Source organism: Epinephelus fuscoguttatus, linkage group LG12, assembly GCF_011397635.1.
Source record: "Epinephelus fuscoguttatus linkage group LG12, E.fuscoguttatus.final_Chr_v1".
In the NCBI taxonomy this organism is placed as follows: domain Eukaryota; kingdom Metazoa; phylum Chordata; class Actinopteri; order Perciformes; family Serranidae; genus Epinephelus; species Epinephelus fuscoguttatus.
In genome coordinates this window covers 687,611-709,952 of record NC_064763.1, presented here as the reverse complement: position 1 = coordinate 709,952, position 22,342 = coordinate 687,611, and the positions used below count along the sequence as shown (strand labels likewise).

Here is a 22,342-nt window from a genome sequence, read left to right as displayed (position 1 = left end):
AGAGGAAAGAAAAACCCATCATCAGTCATATACAGAAGCAGAAAGTGAGCATCGTTTCAGGTCATGTCATAACACTTCCTGCATTTAAAGCTACACCAACAAATGTACTGACAAACCTCTTCAGGGAGCACTGTGGAGGAGAGGAATGGTGTGGCCTGTCGATGGAGACGACTGGTGTGTGGCTTGCAGATGGAGACACAACTGGTGTGTGGCCTGTAGACGGAGACACGACTGATGTGTGACCTGTAGACGGAGACACGACTGGTGTGTGACTTGTAGCCGGAGAGAGGACTGGTGTGTGGGGAACAGGTTTCTTGACTGTAGTTGGAGCCATAGGCTGATGGAGAGGCAAAAAGGGAAAACCAGAGGAGAATGAAAGAGGGAGACATGGCAGTTATTTCAATGTAAAACATCTGCTGCTGAAATACTGAATTTGACATTGAGGTGACATATCAAACTTCCGGCCCGCATTTCAATTATATCTGGCCCGCAAGAAATTATATATATATACAGTACAGGCCAAAAGTTTGGACACACCTTCTCATTCAATGCTTTTTCTTTATTTTCATGACTATTTACATTGTAGATTCTCACTGAAGGCATCAAAACTATGAATGAACACATGTGGAGTTATGTACTTAACAAAAAAAGGTGAAATAACTGAAAACATGTTTTATATTCTAGTTTCTTCAAAATAGCCACCCTTTGCTCTGATTACTGCTTTGCACACTCTTGGCATTCTCTCCATGAGCTTCAAGAGGTAGTCACCTGAAATGGTTTCCACTTCACAGGTGTGCCTTATCAGGGTTAATTAGTGGAATTTCTTGCTTTATCAATGGGGTTGGGACCATCAGTTGTGTTGTGCAGAAGTCAGGTTAATACACAGCTGACAGCCCTATTGGACAACTGTTAAAATTCATATTATGGCAAGAACCAATCAGCTAACTAAAGAAAAACGAGTGGCCATCATTACTTTAAGAAATGAAGGTCAGTCAGTCCGGAAAATTGCAAAAACTTTAAATGTGTCCCCAAGTGGAGTCGCAAAAACCATCAAGCGCTACAACGAAACTGGCACACATGAGGACCGATCCAGGAAAGGAAGACCAAGAGTCACCTCTGCTTCTGAGGATAAGTTCATCCGAGTCACCAGCCTCAGAAATCGCAAGTTAACAGCAGCTCAGATCAGAGACCAGATGAATGCCACACAGAGTTCTAGCAGCAGACCCATCTCTAGAACAACTGTTAAGAGGAGACTGCGAATCAGGCCTTCATGGTCAAATAGCTGCTAGGAAACCACTGCTAAGGAGAGGCAACAAGCAGAAGAGATTTGTTTGGGCCAAGAAACACAAGGAATGGACATTAGACCAGTGGAAATCTGTGCTTTGGTCTGATGAGTCCAAATTTGAGATCTTTGGTTCCAACCGCCGTGTCTTTGTGAGACGCAGAAAAGGTGAACGGATGGATTCCACATGCCTGGTTCCCATTGTGAAGCATGGAGGAGGAGGTGTGATGGTGTGGGGGTGTTTTGCTGGTGACACTGTTGGGGATTTATTCAAAATTGAAGGCACACTGAACCAGCATGGCTACCACAGCATCCTGCAGCGACATGCCATCCCATCCGGTTTGCGTTTAGTTGTACGATCAGTTATTTTTCAACAGGACAATGACCCCAAACACACCTCCAGGCTGTGTAAGGGCTATTTGACCAAGAAGGAGAGTGATGGAGTGCTGCGGCAGATGACCTGGCCTCCACAGTCACCGGACCTGAACCCAATCGAGATGGTTTGGGGTGAGCTGGACCGCAGAGTGAAGGCAAAGGGGCCAACAAGTGCTAAACACCTCTGGGAACTCCTTCAAGACTGTTGGAAAACCATTTCAGGTGACTACCTCTTGAAGCTCATGGAGAGACTGCCAAGAGTGTGCAAAGCAGTAATCAGAGCAAAGGGTGGCTATTTTGAAGAAACTAGAATATAAAACATGTTTTCAGTTATTTCACCTTTTTTTGTTAAGTACATAACTCCACATGTGTTCATTCATAGTTTTGATGCCTTCAGTGAGAATCTACAATGTAAATAGTCATGAAAATAAAGAAAACGCATTGAATGAGGAGGTGTGTCCAAACTTTTGGCCTGTACTGTATATATATATATATATATATATATATATATATATATTGTATCCCTATCAGAGAGAGGAGACAGAGAGAGGACAGACAGAGGACAGACAGAGGATAGAGAGGAGACAGAGAGAGGACAGAGAGGCATGAAAGAGGACAGAGAGAGGACAGAGAGAGGACGGAGAGAGGACAAAGAGAGGACAGAGAGGAGACAGAGAGAGGACGGAGAGAGGACGGAGAGAGCACAGAGAGGAGACAGAGAGAGAGAGGACGGAGAGAGGACGGAGAGAGCACAGAGAGGAGACAGAGAGGAGACAGAGAGAGGACGCACAGAGGACAGAGAGAAGACAGAGAGAGGACAGAGAGGAGACAGAGAGAGGACAGAGAGGAGACAGAGAGAGGACAGAGAGAGAACGGAGAGAGGACAGAGGAGTGAAAGAGGACAGAGAGAGGACAGAGAGGATGGAGAGAGAGGATAGAGAGGAGACAGAGAGAAAGATCTTATGCAGTGCTGAAGTCTTCTTATTATATACTATTCATTATTTTTAAACATAGATTCAATTGGTCAAATGTACTCTACCTTGGATATTTGATGCCTTTGGCAAGAACGCCATGGCAGGTTTTCTCCTCCGTAGTCATAGGTTATTTCTTGCCCTTCCTCAATGTCAACGATGGCAAACAAACACAGACTGGGTACACCATCCACCTCTATTTTTTTTATTTTCGCATTCGGCTTTTCAGCATCATTCACGAGTCTGCCAAGTGTCCCATCTTCACTTGAAGCATCAATGCTACAGGAGTTACAAGAATGAGTTACTAAAAATGTGAACAAAATTGTGGTCCAGAAGCAAGAACATCATTGGCAAGCATTTCTATCACCCAGAAATTTCTGCATAGGGCCGTTTCCACTACGGGGCCAACCGGGCCAAAATACGGGGCCGGGGCAGCAGGTCTGTGTCTCCACTATAGGGCCTTCCCCCTCAGGGCCATCTCCGGGAACATTTACGGGGCCGAAATAAGACCCTGCCTCGGAGTAGGTACTCAGATCGGCCTCGAAAAGCTCCCAGGTGGGGCTTAAGGTTTACTCGCTGATTGGGTGAAAACAGAGCGGGATGTGACGTTTTCAGAAAACACCAAATCAAGCAGCATTTTTAAAACCTAGCAGAAGAGAAGCATTAGCCTAGTAGCAACCATCTACACAGTTAAAAACAACAAAAGAAGATGTTCGACAAGTGGGCCAACGACAAAGTCGCACTACAAAAAACTGTCGCATTGCGATTACGTGGACATTGAAACACTCGCCCCCTCCCCTTACCACGCGGTAAGGGGAGGGGGCATGTCTCCACTGCAGAGTGGGGCCGAGAGGGGCCCATCCGCGAAGTCACGAGTTTCGATGTCCCCATCATCGTAGTGCCACTATTCCATAGTGGAAACACGGGTCATGTGTAGTTTGGCTTTTGATCAAGAATAACATCCTGCAATTCAGCTTACTCACCAATATTCTGTTCCTTTATGTTTGAAGATGTATGTATACTCATTCCATGTTGCAGTCTTCTCAGTCTTCTCCAAAACTCCTCTGTACTCCAAAATGAATGAGCCTTTACTGAATTGGCTCTAATGCAAACACACCTCTTCCTATCAATAAATAAATAAATAACAGTTAATGAAAACCAGCATAATAAAAAAAAAAGTGAAATTATGATAAAAAATGACAATCATGAGGAAAGAAGGTGAAATTCATAAGATCTGCTAATTCACTCATCAAATATCATCTCAACATTACTGTACAGATTCACAATATTTACTGTTTTTCCCCCTCGATGAGAAACGGCATAATTTGATGAAAACATTGTGAAATTTGATCCTAAAACTGCTTGTCATAAGCCAATATTTAAAATCATGCAAAACTGTGATGTGACACACTGTATTTTACTGTATGACCTTGTATGTTTCACTCTGTCCTTATAAACCATTACTGAGCCACACACAAACACACAAAAGTCTTTGTACTAAAGTATTGGTTCACACTGTCTCACTGTTGTCCTCATATGCCAAACACTGGCCTCATACACCATGATCATGCAAACACAAAAACACACAAGCCATACTGAATCTTACTCATATACAGAAGCAGTGAGTTAGCATTGTTTCAGGTCATCTTAAAGCACTTCCTGTGTTTGAATCTACACTGACACAGTGTACTGACAAACCTCTTTGAGCAAGACTGGGAGACACGGCTACTGTGTGCAAAACCTGACCACAATTGACCAAAACTACAAAACTGATCTAAAAATGACCTAAAACTGAAAAAAAGAGAAGAAATTAATAAAGATTCAAGCTTATTGTGATTTGGGAGCCTTTACAAATTGGCTCCAATGCAAACACACCTCTTCCTATCAATAAATAAATAAATAAATAAATAAATAACAGTTAATGAAAACCAGCGTAATTAAAAAAAAGTGAAATTATGATAAAAAATGACAATCATGAGGAAAGAAGGTGAAATTCATAAGATCTGCTAACTCACTCATCAAATATCATCTCAACATTACTGTACAGATTCACAATATTTACTGTTTTTCCCCTCTATGAGAAACGGCATAATTTGATGAAAACATTGTGAAATTTGATCCTAAAACTGCTTGTCATAAGCCAATATTTAAAATCATGCAAAACTGTGATGTGACACACTGTATTTTACTGTATGACCTTGTATGTTTCACTCTGTCCTTATAAACCATTACTGAGCCACACACAAACACACAAAAGTCTTTGTACTAAAGTATTGGTTCACACTGTCTCACTGTTGTCCTCATATGCCAAACACTGGCCTCATACACCATGATCATGCAAACACAAAAACACACAAGCCATACTGAATCTTACTCATATACAGAAGCAGTGAGTTAGCATTGTTTCAGGTCATCTTAAAGCACTTCCTGTGTTTGAATCTACACTGACACAGTGTACTGACAAACCTCTTTGAGCAAGACTGTGGAGACACGGCTACTGTGTGCAAAACCTGACCACAATTGACCAAAAACTACAAAACTGATCTAAAAATGACCTAAAACTGAAAAAAAGAGAAGAAATTAATAAAGATTCAAGCTTATTGTGATTTGGGAGCCTTTACAAATTGGCTCCAATGCAAACACACCTCTTCCTATCAATAAATAAATAAATAAATAAATAACAGTTAATGAAAACCAGTGTAATTAAAAAAGTGAAATTATGATAAAAATGACAATCATGAGGAAAGAAGGTGAAATTCATAAGATCTGCTAACTCACTCATCAAATATCATCTCAACATTACTGTACAGATTCACAATATTTACTGTTTTTCCCCGATGAGAAACGGCATAATTTGATGAAAACATTGTGAAATTTGATCCTAAAACTGCTTGTCATAAGCCAATATTTAAAATCATGCAAAACTGTGATGTGACACACTGTATTTTACTGTATGACCTTGTATGTTTCACTCTGTCCTTATAAACCATTACTGAGCCACACACAAACACACAAAAGTCTTTGTACTAAAGTATTGGTTCACACTGTCTCACTGTTGTCCTCATATGCCAAACACTGGCCTCATACACCATGATCATGCAAACATAAAAACACACAAGCCATACTGAATCTTACTCATATACAGAAGCAGTGAGTTAGCATTGTTTCAGGTCATCTTAAAGCACTTCCTGTGTTTGAATCTACACTGACACAGTGTACTGACAAACCTCTTTGAGCAAGACTGTGGCAGACACGGCTACTGTGTGAAAAACCTGACAACAATTGACCAAAACTACAAAACTGATCTAAAAATGACCTAAAACTGAAAAAAAGAGAAGAAATTAATAAAGATTCAAGCTTATTGTGATTTGGGAGCCTTTACAAATTGGCTCCAATGCAAACACACCTCTTCCTATCAATAAATAAATAAATAAATAAATAAATAACAGTTAATGAAAACCAGTGTAAAAAAAAAGTGAAATTATGATAAAAATGACAATCATGAGGAAAGAAGGTGAAATTCATAAGATCTGCTAACTCACTCATCAAATATCATCTCAACATTACTGTACAGATTCACAATATTTACTGTTTTTCCCCTCGATGAGAAACGGCATAATTTGATGAAAACATTGTGAAATTTGATCCTAAAACTGCTTGTCATAAGCCAATATTTAAAATCATGCAAAACTGTGATGTGACACACGTATTTTACTGTATGACCTTGTATGTTTCACTCTGTCCTTATAAACCATTACTGAGCCACACACAAACACACAAAAGTCTTTGTACTAAAGTATTGGTTCACACTGTCTCACTGTTGTCCTCATATGCCAAACACTGGCCTCATACACCATGATCATGCAAACACAAAAACACACAAGCCATACTGAATCTTACTCATATACAGAAGCAGTGAGTTAGCATTGTTTCAGGTCATCTTAAAGCACTTCCTGTGTTTGAATCTACACTGACACAGTGTACTGACAAACCTCTTTGAGCAAGACTGTGGGAGACACGGCTACTGTGTGCAAAACCTGACCGCAATTGACCAAAAACTACAAAAATGATCTAAAAATGACCTAAAACTGAAAAAAAGAGAAGAAATTAATAAAGATTCAAGCTTATTGTGATTTGGGAGCCTTTACAAATTGGCTCCAATGCAAACACACCTCTTCCTATCAATAAATAAATAAATAACAGTTAATGAAAACCAGCGTAATAAAAAAAAAGTGAAATTATGATAAAAAATGACAATCATGAGGAAAGAAGGTGAAATTCATAAGATCTGCTAACTCACTCATCAAATATCATCTCAACATTACTGTACAGATTCACAATATTTACTGTTTTTCCCCCTCAATGAGAAACGGCATAATTTGATGAAAACATTGTGAAATTTGATCCTAAAACTGCTTGTCATAAGCCAATATTTAAAATCATGCAAAACTGTGATGTGACACACTGTATTTTACTGTATGACCTTGTATGTTTCACTCTGTCCTTATAAACCATTACTGAGCCACACACAAACACACAAAAGTCTTTGTACTAAAGTATTGGTTCACACTGTCTCACTGTTGTCCTCATATGCCAAACACTGGCCTCATACACCATGATCATGCAAACACAAAAACACACAAGCCATACTGAATCTTACTCATATACAGAAGCAGTGAGTTAGCATTGTTTCAGGTCATCTTAAAGCACTTCTGTGTTTGAATCTACACTGACACAGTGTACTGACAAACCTCTTTGAGCAAGACTGTGGAGACACGGCTACTGTGTGCAAAACCTGACCACAATTGACCAAAACTACAAAACTGATCTAAAAATGACCTAAAACTGAAAAAGGGAAATTAATAAAGATTCAAGCTTATTGTGATTTGGGGCTTTGAGACACAAGACATCAGACATCATCAAATCTCAAATCAAGCACTTACAGTACGCAAGTACACACAGGGTTTAAAGCAAAAACTTACCTTTGATGGGGTCTATGTATCTCCAGACACACAACGCTTTGTCCCTCTTTAGTCTTACGTGGTGTTGCGCATCAGAAATGGGGTCTTGTCTGCCTTGCCGCACTGCAAAATACCATGTCAAGTCAGTCCTTACAAATATACAGCATTATCAGAACTCATTTTAGCTGTGGCCTAAAAAGGTATTATGCTCACTGTTGTCCTCACATGCCAAACACTGGCCTCATACACCATGATCATGCAAACACAAAAACACACAAGCCATACTGAATCTTACTCATATACAGAAGCAGTGAGTTAGCATTGTTTCAGGTCATTTTAAAGCAAAAGACACAGGGATAGTTCGTGTTTTTTGAAGTGGGGTCATATAAAGTACATATCTATAGTCGGTCTGTTCCCTACAGAATCACCGAGCAGCGCAGACTTAGTTTGGACGAGAGGTATATTGATAAAACGAAACTTAACAGACTCTACTCCCTACGCAGTTGCGCTAATGCGTAGGGATACGGAGGTTCTACGGTCTGTTAAGTTTCGTTTTATCGAAAATAAACCTCTCGTCCAGCAGCTGGGCCTCGCATTGTATTTCGCTGCTGGCAGATCACCTGTTGCCCAGTTGCGCTAATGCGTATGGATACGGAGGTTCAAAGCTCGTTTATATACCCAAAATACAGCTAAAATCATAACTATAACCATAACTTCATATCAAACTTCATGAAGCAGCTCATAAACGATAATTCGGGATTATAGAACAACAATATTTTATGCAAACAACACAACCAACCCCTCAAATGAAAGCGGAGCCTCCGCAGCTTCCATCGTTACCGAGCAAAGCCATCGACAACAAAGCGTCCGAAAGCCAGCAGCCAAACGGCAACAAAAAACTAATTGCTTCGCCGAATGATGGTTGAAACCCTGACTAGATGACAGAATTAGCTTACCAATTAGCTGCAGTGCTAAAGCCATTTACACGAGCTCCGGTCCGGCTGTAACAGACGTGATGCAAACAACGGGAGACACGTTCTGGCATGACACAAAAAGGACACCGCGTTTGTTTTTTTAAAAAAAACAAATTGCACCTCTCCCTCAAACCTAGCTTCACAGCGGTGTGTTCAGGCCAGGGAGGGAACTACTGTAAGTCAAGCGTTGCGTTCAAGATCATCTTGTTAAACGGTTCTGTCTCAAACATGTTAACCTCCTTTGACGGTCAAAAAGTCCGCGTTCACACAGAGACACACACAGAGGTTAAGCAGGATATCTGATATCGACATAACACCGTCAGTCTCTTCATCGCTAAACAAAATGGATTTTACTCTTTCAGAAGCTACCGCTGTTAAGCTAGCTGACGGAGGATCAGTGAAAGCTGACTCACATTTTATGAAATAAAAAAAACAAAATAAGCATGTGTACAGAGTGTGTAGTTATCAGATAACTCCCTTAAGTTTTAGAGTAATCTGTTAGCTAACAACCAGCATGAACATTAATTCATAAAATAAAATATGAAAGTCTTACTTTTCGAAGTTCATCCTGCTCGCTGCTCCCGGCTCGCTGGTCCACACTGCAAGCCGGCTGAAGGCGGGTTTTTGTGTGTAAAATTGGCGGGTCAATGTGTGTATTTTCGCGGAAACGTGTGTAACTTGCAATGTCTCTTGCAGCCTGTGGTGTCGCTGTTGGACACACAGGTCTTGGTCTCACAAACCCATCCTGTCATGTGAGACCAATATGTGTGAACGTCAGAAAGGCAGGGGGTGGGCCATAACAGTAGAACAACTATATTAACTGATAACACTAGAAACTATGTAATCACACATATATTCATAATGACTTGTACAATTGATATTCAATAATTATAACATTATAAAGTTTTATGTTTACGAGACCATCAAAATTGGTTCCGTAAACCGATTGGTCTTGTAATGCTGGTGAGTAAACCTGAAAATTGGTTTTGTAAACCATGTATGCCTACACACACACACATGCACACACACACACACACACACACACACACACACACACACACACACACACACACACACACTCCACTCCCTATCCCCTCTCTCTCTCTCTCTCTCTCTCTCTCTCTCTCTCTCTCTCCTCCCTCTGTCCTCTTTCTCTCGTCTCTCCCTCTCTGCATGTTGAGAACTCGGCCGTCTATGTCTGTCTGTCTGTGTGTGTCATACTTCTACTGTTATTATACACATATTATTAGTGTCACATATGTATACAATCAGATTTTAATTCAACATTTGTAGGTCTTAGTATATATTTGTGTCTGTTTGCTGCACTTAGATCCTCAAAGCAGCCGGTACACATCACTCAAGCTTTCACTAGGTCACATGATTTCAAATGAATATGGATGTGTTGTTTGATCATCACACATGTCAAAGTTTCATTAGGTCACATGGCTTGTGTCTACAAGTTTCAAATTATAAGCTCACACCACCTTCATAAGAAACTTGCATTTTTAACCCTGCGGGCCCCTTATAAAAATCACACCTGTCCTTCGAACGGTGTGAACAACAGAAAAATATTAAATGTTAACATATTTCTCTACATTTTTTTGCTTAAATCTTTTAAGCAACTTGTATTCAGATTATGCATATCTAATATTCATTCCTTTTGAGGATTTTCACAATATATTTGCCATTTTATTTACATGAAGTCACTGTTACTTTAATGAAAAAACATGAATTAAGATTAACTTTATAATAAATGTTGGATGGATTTTTTTATTTTATTTATCGCAGTCTGTGATATGTGAATGATAAATAACAACACCAATTTTGATGCATTATCATTTTTGGGGGCAGTTTCTATTTTTTCAATAAAAATACACACTGTTTCCCTCCAGGACTTTTTTTGTCTTTGTTGAAAAACAACCATAAAAATATTAATTTTTTTTTTTTGATTTTTAACTCCAAGTCAGAGTATACATACCAAATATTCATTGTGGGTGTATGTATGAGAGAGAAAGACAGGGAGAGAGAGAGATAAAGAGAGAAAGAGAGGAGAGAGAGAGAGAGAGAGAGAGAGAGAGAGAGAGAGAGAGTTAATTGTTAAACATGATGTTTAGATTTTTTTTTTTTTTTTAAGTGGTTTGTTAGAAAACAACAATTGAGAGAGAGAGAGAGAGATGGAGAAAAATAATAATGTAACCTTAAAGCAACCTGCAGCTCATAATTTGTAATTTTTAGCGACACAATTACACACACACACACACACAAATTCCACTCCCTGTCCCCCCTCTCTCTCTCTCTGTCTCTTTTTCTCCCCGCTCTGTCCTCTTTCTCCCTTCTCTCCCTCTCTGCATGTCGTTAACTTGGCCGTCGGTGTCTGTGTGTGTCATACTTCTACTGTTATAATACACATATGATTAGTGTCACATATGTATACAATCAGATATTAATTCAACATTTGTAGGTCTTAGTATATATTTGTTTCTGTTTGCTGCACTGAGACCCTCTCAACAGCCGGTACATATCACTCAAGCTTTCACTAGGTCACATGATTTCAATTGAATATGGATGTGTTGTTTGATCATCACACACGTCAAAGTTTCATTAGGTCACATGGCTTATGTACACAACTTGAGCTGGGGGATGACGGCGTGGGGGGACGACAGCGGGGGGCCGAGGTCCCTCCCAACGCTGCTTACAGCTTTAATTATTATTGTTTCTTTCTTTCTTTCAGCGTACGCGACTTTCAACTGGAATTTGACCCCCTAAACATGCTCAAAAACTCACCAAAATTGGCACGCATGTCAGGACTGGCGAAAAATTTTATAACATGAAAAAATTAATCTGAAAAGTGCCAAAATGGGCTCCCTAGCGCCACCTATCAGTCTAGACCACTAAAATGGCCGCTGCAGCCAGTAGGAACGTCGTAGGAAGATCAAACTAAAACAGCCGTGTTCGTCTCATCAAGACCTACAAATCACGCACTCGCACCTTTGACCTAAATCCAACAGGAAGTGAGCTATTTCCTTTCAAAGTAAGATTTTTCCTCAAAAAAAGAAATTCCTTTAAAAAACATCTCCTCCTACATCGTTTATCGTATCGGCTTCAAACTCGCACAGATTATTCTTCAACGTGTCCTTATCAATTATTGTGCGTAACTTTTTCAATCCTCGACTGGTTTGGATGTTATGGCGCGTTTCAGGTGATGTGCGCCAAAACCTCCTGAGGATTTGTTGTGCCACCTGGACCCACGAAAATGCCCGCTGTAACGGGTAGGAACCACTTAGAAAGACCAAACCAAAACTGTCTCGTTCGTCACATCAAGACCTACAAATGTCGCACTGCAACCCCTGACCTAACTCCAACAGGAAGTGAGCTGTCGGTCTTTGAATGTAAGATGGCGTTTTTCACAAATTCTGTCGATCAAAAATTATTTGCTCCTACACCGTTTATCATAACTGCTTCAAACTTGCACAAATTACAGCTCTACCCTGCTGAACATTACTTGTGAAGGACTTTGTCATAACTTGAACGGTTTGGATTTTAGAAGCGTTAGAAGGTGCAGGACACAACTCCTCATGATGATCTCTGGAAGAAAAGATGAGGGCCAACACACTGTAAACTTGTGATTAAGGTGACATTTTTCAGTCCATAGACATACAAGCTTTATATGTTTGCGTTCAGAACAAATTTATCTATCTGGTGATGTTTTCAGATTGAAGATGGGACCCACGGTTTGGCATCTGGAAGGATTTGTTTGAGAAAGTTTCAAGCCATTCTGCTCTGTGTGTCAGCTGCATGCAGTCCTTAATTAGCATAACAAAGGCTTCACTCTGACACACTGTCAGAGTGAAGTGTGTGGTCACACAGACATGACAGTATAACATTTACCAAACTCATTCCTAAAACTTTGTCATACTTATGTGACAATAATCATATGTGTATAATAACAGTAGAATTATGGCACACACAGACAGACACGGACACACAGAGACACACAGACAGACAGACACCCACACACACACTCCACTCCCTTTTATTATACACATATGATTAGTGTCACATATGTATACAATCAGATATTAATTCAACATATTGTACACACACTCTACTCCCTGCACCCCCCCTCTCTCTCTTTCTCTGTCTCTCTCCCCTCTGTCCTCTTTCTCCTTTTCTCCCTTTCTGCATGTCTAACTCGATCGTCTATGTCTGTGTGTGTTATACTTCTACTGTTATTATACACATATGATTATTGTCACATATGTATACTATCAGATATTAATTCAACATATTGTACCACAATTGCTAGAATTATAATTTTAATATTATTCCTTTCATTAATGTTGTTGTAAGCTACTGTCATGATCATCTCTCCTGCATGTCTCTCTGTCTCCCCTTCTGTCTCATGGGGTCCTGAGGATAGAGGGATGTTGTATGCTGTAAAGCCCTGTGAGGCAAATTGTGATTTGTGATATTGATTGATTGATTGATCGATATTTGTTTCTTGACTCAACAGCATTCAGTGACAGTATTTCAGTTACAGATGTAGTAAATTTAAAGACTCTGCAATGTTGCACCATTGCTCACTCAGAAATATTAACAAATAATTTGCAATATTAGGCTATAGGAATTATGTTCCATCAGTGTGACTAATAACATCATTGATAGAGATTATTAGTCATTGATAGTACGTCTTTGAAGCGTCATAAAGATTTTTAAAATGTAAACAATAAGACCTACATATTATGAGCATTAAACATTTCAGAGCTGATCTGACAGACTGACAGTCTGGTCCTTGTGCACAGTGTTATTAAAACAAATAAATATAAACACGACAGAGGTTTGATTTGATCATCACACATGTCAAAGTTTCATTAGGTCACATGGCTTATGTCTACAAATTGCAAAATATATGCTCACACCACCTTCATAAGAACCCTTTACAGTTTTTAAAACTGAGTTTGACTTATGATTCTGGCTATTGTGGTACAACATGTGGGAAGTATATTTTAATATCTGATGGTATACATATGACAATAATCATATGTCTACAATAGCAGTAGAAGTATGGCACACACAGACAGACACAGACAGACACACACTCCTCTCTCTCTCTCTCTCTCTCTCTCTCTCTCTCCCTTTCTGCATGTCGCTAACTCGGCCGTCTATGTCTGTCTGTCTGTGTGTGTCGTACTTCTACTGTTATTATACACATATGATTAGTTTCACATATGTATACAATCAGATATTAATTCAACATATTGGTTTAGATTTTAGAAGTGTTAGAAAGTGCAGGACACAACTCCTCATGATGATCTCTGGAAGAAAAGATGAGGGCCAACACACTGTAAACCTGTGATTAAGGTGACATTTTTCAGTCCATAGACATACAAGCTTTTTTTTTGCGTTCAGAACAAATTTATCTATCTGGTGATGCTTTCAGATTGAAGATGGGACCCATGGTTTGGGATCTGGAAGGATTTGTTTGAGAAAGTTTCAAGCCATTCTGCTCTGTGTGTGAGCTGCATGCAGTCCTTAATTAGCATAACAAAAAACTCGCACACATTATTCTTCAACGTGTCCTTATCAATTATTGTGCGTAACTTTTTCAATCCTCAAATGGTTTGGATGTAATGGCGTGTTACAGGTGATGTGCTCCCAACCCTCCTGAGGATTTGTTGTGCCACCTGGACCCACGAAAATGCCCGCTGTGATGGGTAGGAACCACTTAGAAAGACCAAACCAAAACTGTCTCATTCGTCTCATCAAGACCTACAAATGTCGCGCTGCAACCCCTGACCTAACTCCAACAGGAAGTGCGCTGTCGGTCTTTGAATGTAAGATGGCGTTTTTCACAAATTCTGTCGATCAAAAATTATTTGCTCCTACACCGTTTATCAGAACTGCTTGAAACTTGCACAAATTACAGCTCTACCCCTGCTGAACATTACTTGTGAAGGACTTTGTCATAACTTGAACGGTTTGGATTTTAGAAGCGTTAGAAGGTGCAGGACACAACTCCTCATGATGATCTCTGGAAGAAAAGATGAGCGCCAACACACTGTAAACCTGTGATTAAGGTGACATTTTTCAGGCCACAGACATACAAGCTTTATATGTTTGCATTCAGAACAAATGTATCTATCTGGTGATGCTTCCAGATTGAAGATGGGACCCACGGTTTGGCATCTGGAAGCATTTGTTTGAGAAAGTTTCAAGCCATTCTGCTCTGTGTCTGAGCTGCATGCAGTCCTTAATTAGCATAACAAAGGCTTCACTCTGACAGTCTGTGTGTCAGAGTGAAGTGTATGTGTGTGGTCACACACACATGAGGTTTTAAATTACTTTAAAAATGACCTTAAAAGTATTTCCATGTATTTTATCAATTTTATGTCTCTGAACCCAAGAGACTGACCTGGAGGGTTGCAGTAAATCACCTCATTTCAAGTACAAGTCAGTAACAGTGTTACAAACATCAGGAAAGAATATACATCTTCGAGGAAATGTTACATTCAACAACACAGTAGTCTCATCAAACACCTTTCTTTTGATGTAATTGACAGAAAAATTAAATGTAGTCTTTTTGATGCATACAACATTATGTATACTGAGTGCAATCTGTAACTCCCTCTGCCAAAAACAGGAAGTATGTAAACATGTGAGATATGTCAAAATGTCAGCAAACACTCTCTCTCTCTCCCTGTCCCCCCATCTCTCTCTCTCTCTCTCTCTCTCTCTCTCTCCCCTCTCTGTCCTCTTTCTCCCTTCTCTCCCTCTCTGCATGTCTAACTCGGCCGTCTATGTCTGTGTGTGTTATACTTCTACTGTTATTATCCACATATGATTAATGTCACATATGTATACAATCAGATATTAATTCAACATATTGTACTATAATTGCCAGAATTATAATTATAATATTATTACTTTTATTAATGTTGTTGTAAGCTACATTATGTGCAATAAATATTTCAGAGCTGCTATGACAGATTGACAGTCTGATCCTTGTGCACAGTCTTATTAAAACAAATAAATATAAAAACGACAGAGGTTTGATTTGAGCTGAGGATGAATTTGTGCAGTGTAATATTTGAATGTTAAGACAAAAAGTGATGCTCAAAGAAATGACTGATCTGCAAAAATTCAGTAACTTAAGACAGTCCTGAGTAACAAAGAAATATGCAGCAGGTTAACTTCTATCACAGTGGTGCCTGGCTGGTGACATGTGAGGTTGTGTTGCTGTTGTAGTGTGAAATGCCTCCTGCTGATTTTGTTATCATTAGTTATTAGTCAAACTGAGCTTGAAGTCACCTAATGACATGGTCATTGATTAGCATAACAATGGCTTCACTCTGACAGACACAAGCCTGTGTGTGTGTTTGTGTGTGTGTTGTTTGATCATCGCACATGTCAAAGTTTCATTAGGTCACATGGCTTATGTCTACAAATTGCAAAATATACGCTCACACCACCTTCATAAGAACCCTTTACAGTTTTTAAAATTGAGTTTGACTTATGATTCTGGCTATTGTGGTACAACATGTGGGAAGTATATATTAATGTCTGATAGTATACAACGTTCAAAATATAAAGTCACACCACCTTTATTGGTTCCTGAAGACAGAGGGATGTTGTATGCTGTAAAGCCCTGTGAGGCAATTTGTCATGTGTGACATTGATTGATTGATTGATTGATTGATTGATTGATTGATTGAATTTGTATCTTGAGTCAACAGCATTCAGTGACATTATATTAGCTACAAATGTAGTAAATTTAAAGATTTGAAATGCTGCACTATTGCTCACTCAGAAATATTAATAAATAATCCCCAATCCCCAGGCAGATATATATATATATATATATAGAGAGAGAGAGAGAGAGAGAGAGAGAGAGACATGGAGAAAAAAAATAATGTAACCTTAAAGCAACCTGCAGCTCATAATTTGCAAGTTTTAGCGACACAATTACACTCACTCACGCACACACACACACACACACACACACACACACACACACACACTCCACTCCCTGTCCCCCCTCTCTCTCTCTCTCTCTGTCTCTCTTTCTCCCCCCTCTCCCCTCTCTCTCCCTTCTCTCCCTCTCTGCATGTCACTAAGTCTGCCGTACTGCATGTCAGTAGTATACATACCAAATATTCATTGTGGGTGTATGTATGAGAGAGAAAGACAGGGAGAGAGAGATAGACAGAGAGAGAGAGAGAGAGAGACATGGAGAAAAAAAATGTCACCTTAGAGCAACCTGCAGCTCATAATTTGCAATTTTTAGTGACACAATTACACACGCACACACACACACACTCCACTCCCTGTTCCCCCTCTCTCTCTCTGTCTCTCTTTCTCCCCCCTCTCTCCTCTCTCTCCCTTCTCTCCCTCTCTGCATGTCACTAACTCTGCCGTACTGCATGTCAGTAACTCGGCCTCTTCTCCAGAGCCTTTGTGTTCCACTGTCTTGCAGGTTAACTTCTATCACAGCGGTGCCTGGATAGTGTGATGTATGTGGTTGTGTTGCTGCTGTGTTGTCAAATGCCTCCTGCTGATTTTTTTATAATTAGTCATTAGTCAAACTGAGCTTGAAGTGCCTGTCCTGTCACCTAAATACATGGTCATTAATTAGCATAACAATGGCTTCACTCTGACAGACACAAGCCTGTGTGTATTTGTGTGTGTGTGTGTGTGTGTGTGTGTGTGTGTGTGTGGCAAAGTGTGATTTGTGATATTGATTGAGTGATTGATTGATTGATTGTGGGCTGGGGGACGATGGCATGGGGCCGAGGTCCCTCCCAACGCTGCTTGCAGCTTTAATTGTAGTTGTTTTTTTAGAATGTTTTTTTCTGAGAAAAATTAAGTATCTAGAGAGCAGTGTTATCCAATATAGTTTAGGCACGCTTACCGTTAATTGAAGCCATTGTCCGCAGTAAAGCTGTAGAAAAGGGTCCGCTGTGTTTCACGCAACCTAGACTTTTTTTTTTAAAAAGGTCCTCTGCTTGTTTCACAGGGATTTTTATACATTTGGGTAAAACAATAAACAAACACGACACACATCATAAAACCCTGATTGGTTGTTGGTCTAGCCTTGCTGTATGATTGACTACTGTACTTTCTTCACGTGTTTTGCCCGGACATGTCTGAACATTTATTACACCGAACAGATGCTGCACAGCAGGGGGGTCGTTGTAAAAACATCCGTGCATTCTTATTTCCTCTGATCTCGGACATCCCGGCGCCACGCGCAGTGGTCTGGGCTAGGTGAGGTGTTGAATCAACACTTGTCGCTACTTTCCGGTGAGGTGTTGAATCAACACCTGTCGACATTTTTCCGGTGCAGGAGCGCTAGGAGGGGCTTTTGATTAGCCAATAGTTAGGGTTTCATTGGAAACCAGCCCCCCCAGAAGGAGGCGCTATGTTTAACCAATGAGAGCTGGATTTCATATGACGGGTGTGTGTGTGTGTGGGGGGGGGGTGTCTGCGAGCCGGAAGGGGCGGTGTGGGGGAGGGGCGTAGTGGGGGGGGTTCACGTGCACGCGCGCACGTCTCACGTGCACGCGCATTTCACATGCACGCGCAAAGCTGGTCCCTATATACTACTTGCAATGTAATGTGTGAAATAGAGTATGGTGAATGTGCTAGGATCCGTAGTATCGGCACTGTCTCTACCTGGAGCTTGCATGTATGGAGCATGGGTTTGTTGAAGGTGGCAGTGCTGTTTGGGCTGAGAAAGTCATGTGTAAGTAAGGTAAAGGAGGTTGTTAGGTTGGTGCGGGGATCAGTGAGACCTGGCATTAGGGGAGTGTCTTTGGGACGCCAGAGATCACCATCTAGCCTCCTGGAGGTGTCGTGGGACCAACTAGACCAAACACTGGTGAAAGGATGTTCCCATCTGATGACCCCAAAGACATGTTAGTTATCACTGCTCACTGGTTGCTCACCATTGTTAAGCCCAAACAGCTTCCTATATAGTTAGCGCTTTCAGTGGCCGTGGAAAGTCAGACATATTTAAAAAACTGAAGACTAACAAGACCTGCCAAGACACATTCAGAAAGTTGGGAAGCTCCTGGAAGGACTCAAATGACCTATTTGAGTCCTTGTCAGATGTGTCAGATTGTCAGATGTATCTGCCTTCCACAAACACAACTAAAGTTAACACGCTTCGCTATCAGCTATTTTGTGCAAGGCGTGGAGAAATAGACTCCAGTCAGCTTCCACCTTGTGAAGATTGTCTCTACATGCATGCCTTATGAGCAAACTATCAGGCTGCTATCTGGCAGAGGAGTCTGGAGTGCAATCCAAGTGTACCAAATCCAAAGGATCATGGATGGAAGATCCATGATGGGGATCTGGCCATTGAGTGGATGCGAGGTACACCTGCACCAGAGGCTGTATTGGACCTACTATCATGCTCCTGCTCATGAACATGTAAACTTTCAGAATGGCCATGCCTGCAAAGTGGTCTGCATTGCACAGATATGTGTGAACTACAAACCTGCAGCAACCAGGCAAATGAGCTGGAATGTTTTCCGGGGCTGAATGATAGTGATGTGGACAATGAATGATGCAACAGAGTAAATGCTATACTATATAACGTGTCTAGATCGTCTAAATTCTAATTCATGTTCCTCATGTTGACATTATCTCTGTGCTCTGCCTTATGCCATCTCTCCCTCTGTTTTAAGGACTCACCAGCCACAGCTCCTGTCTCTTCTCCACCTGATTTGAAGTCTGCCATTGCTGTCTCTCCATGCTCTCCGCTGACATTCAATTTCAGTATAGTAGCTCTATAGTAGTATTAGTTAGGATGAGGGAGTATCCTGTAGAGTATCCTGAGTATCCTTTGGCGAAGAGCCAGGCATGTGTTTGTTTTCTTAACCTTATTTTAAGATAGCTGGTATTGCTGTTTTTTTCCACAGTGTATGTGGTTTGCCTTTTGTTTATGGCCAGCTTCATTTGGTGTTAGGGGCAAGTTTTGTATAATTCTCAGGGGGTGAGTGTAACAGGGTCATATGTATGTGTATCTCTTGTTAGAAGTGTACAAAATCTATCTATTTCATTTAATTTTGACTGGTAAAACCTCCAAACTACAGAATATATGTTGAAGTTCAGAGCCCCTCCTTCATTTCTTTCTCTGCGATGTCTACATGAATCATAAATTTTCACCCATTCCCCTCTCCCCTTTTGTACATGTTTCTCTTTTTGTTTTTCATGTGACTATATACTGTATATATACATATATATATATATATACATATATATATATATATATATATATATATATATATACAGTACAGGCCAAAAGTTTGGACACACCTTCTCATTCAATGCGTTTTCTTTATTTTCATGACTATTTACATTGTAGATTCTCACTGAAGGCATCAAAACTATGAATGAACACATGTGGAGTTATGTCCTTAACAAAAAAAGGTGAAATAACTGAAAACATGTTTTATATTCTAGTTTCTTCAAAATAGCCACCCTTTGCTCTGATTACTGCTTTGCACACTCTTGGCATTCTCTCCATGAGCTTCAAGAGGTAGTCACCTGAAATGGTTTTCCAACAGTCTTGAAGGAGTTCCCAGAGGTGTTTAGCACTTGTTGGCCCCTTTGCCTTCACTCTGCGGTCCAGCTCACCCCAATCCATCTCGATTGGGTTCAGGTCCGGTGACTGTGGAGGCCAGGTCATCTGCCGCAGCACTCCATCACTCTCCTTCTTGGTCAAATAGCCCTTACACAGCCTGGAGGTGTGTTTGGGGTCATTGTCCTGTTGAAAAATAAATGATCGTCCAACTAAACGCAAACCGGATGGGATGGCATGTCGCTGCAGGATGCTGTGGTAGCCATGATGGTTCAGTGTGCCTTCAATTTTGAATAAATCCCCAACAGTGTCACCAGCAAAACACCCCCACACCATCACACCTCCTCCTCCATGCTTCACAGTGGGAACCAGGCATGTGGAATCCATCCGTTCACCTTTTCTGCGTCTCACAAAGACATGGCGGAAAGATCTCAAATTTGGACTCATCAGACCAAAGCACAGATTTCCACTGGTCTAATGTCCATTCCTTGTGTTTCTTGGCCCAAACAAATCTCTTGTGTGTGTGTGTGTGTGTGTGTGTGTGTGTGTGTGTGTGTGTGTGTGTGGAAAATTATGGTCAATAGGAGCTGCACTATTTAAGACCACATTTTATTGCACAAAAAGTGTATAGAATACAAATTATAGTACACAACACAAAAGTGTTCTGCAAACAATTACCTTTAATGAAACACACATTATCAATTACTGTTTGACAAAGCCATGGCTGTTTTTGAGGTTCTAGTTTTGGTGTATTGTTTTGTTGTTCCATCCAATCTCTGCATGTTATCATGTCTGTATGCATACCGTGCATACACTGTGTATTACTTGACTGATAACATTGTCAGCTGTTATCTGGTAACTTGTAGGTGTCTACCCCATATGACTGTCAGACTCACCTTGCAGTGACCTCCCAATGCAAACTCGTCTAGGAAAAGGTAAAAAAGAAGACACACTGCAGCTCAGCCTCGACTGCACCACTTTTTCCACCACCACCATCTGCCCATCATTGCAGTGCGTGTTGTATTTTCCATTATCACCAGCACTAATTCAATCAAATCGATAATGTTGCACTACGGCTTGTTCGCTCTTTAAAGATTTAAACCCTCTGCTTTATATCTTCACAGACTCCACCATCTTAATTACATCACTATGCCAGAATATATTTGCCACCCTTGGTGCAATGCTTTCTTTACCCTTGCCATAATTTACCAGGATTTCACCTATGGGGTGCCATTTTGTCTGAGCTAAACAGCAGTGCTAATAAGGCTCAATAGGTCTCTGTGATTATTATCAGTGACAGGCACGGTCAGGGACCAGCAGCTCTCTACTGCCCCAGCTCTCTACTACTTCAGATGTTATAACCCACTTGCTCCTGTGGCTCAAACTGACTCACCCTCTTGCCCCTCTGACACACCAATGCATTGCATGGCCTTGTGGAGAGATGGAGGAGGTGCAGAGATTGGCTGGTCCCTACAGCACTGACTGCTGCAGCCAGGCAGCCAAGGCCTTCATGGCCCTTCACGGCCCTCAGGCTGTTCTGTCTGTTCAGCATCTCCCTTTAACCTTCATCTAGGAAACAATAAAACAAGCACAGGGAGGAGGAGGAGGAGGAGGAGAAAAAGAGGGTGTGAATTTCGGTGTGTGTGTGTGTGTGTGTGTGTGTATGTATGTGCTCTGAGTATCTGTGTGGGGGGAGATAGAGAGCGATGCTGTGGACATTTGACACATCTCCTTAAGCCAATGTCTGCTTTATTATCTTTGGCAGTCCTTATTGGTTGCACTAATCAAGTGGAAGGCAGTAGCGCTGTGTCGGGGGCTTACACACTGCGTGTGACAAATATATTATTAACTGGAGGGAGACAGGCGACCTTGGCCATGTCACCTGAGGACCCCGCCGGCACTAGCTCTGCCAGCAGGAAACGACCTTCATATTAAATCCCCACAGAGGTCAATAAACTAAATAATTCACAAAGGTTATATGCTTTGCACAGAAATCTGCTAAAAGCGAGCAAGACAGAAAGACCAAGAGTGAAAGAGGGAGGAGAGATGGCAAATCTTTTAACTTGTGAGCAGCTAAACGAGGACTGGTGTTCTTGTCAGAGTGTAGTCTCTTTATCATTTGAGGGTGTTTATATGAGCGTGTCAGAGGATGATGTAAATCTTGAATCTCTCTCTGTTTCCTAACTGCTGTCACT

The 22,342-nt window shown here is 40.8% G+C and overlaps 1 protein-coding gene across 1 annotated transcript; it reads right to left on the bottom strand.

The window, feature by feature from the left end:
• Positions 1–61: 61 nt before the first annotated feature.
• Positions 62–4,191, bottom strand: LOC125898560 (histone-lysine N-methyltransferase SETD5-like). The gene is made up of 4 exons (XM_049592396.1): positions 4,153–4,191; positions 3,612–3,730; positions 2,697–2,907; positions 62–337 (listed from the first exon to the last, which is right to left on the bottom strand). The coding sequence occupies exons 1-4, from the start codon at positions 4,189–4,191 to the stop codon at positions 62–64; spliced, it is 645 nt and encodes a 214-aa protein (XP_049448353.1).
• Positions 4,192–22,342: the final 18,151 nt, after the last annotated feature.

What these genes read in the sequence shown, in the direction of transcription:
- LOC125898560 (XM_049592396.1), bottom strand. Translation starts at nt 4,191, where the DNA reads ATGGTGTATGAGGCCAGTGTTTGGCATATGAGGACAACA. An exon ending in TTTGGCATATGAGGACAACA is followed by an intron (nt 3,731 to 4,152) that starts GTGAGACAGTGT and finishes TGTTTGCATTAG; the next exon opens with AGCCAATTCAGTAAAGGCTC. An exon ending in CATAAAGGAACAGAATATTG is followed by an intron (nt 2,908 to 3,611) that starts GTGAGTAAGCTG and finishes TAACTCCTGTAG; the next exon opens with CATTGATGCTTCAAGTGAAG.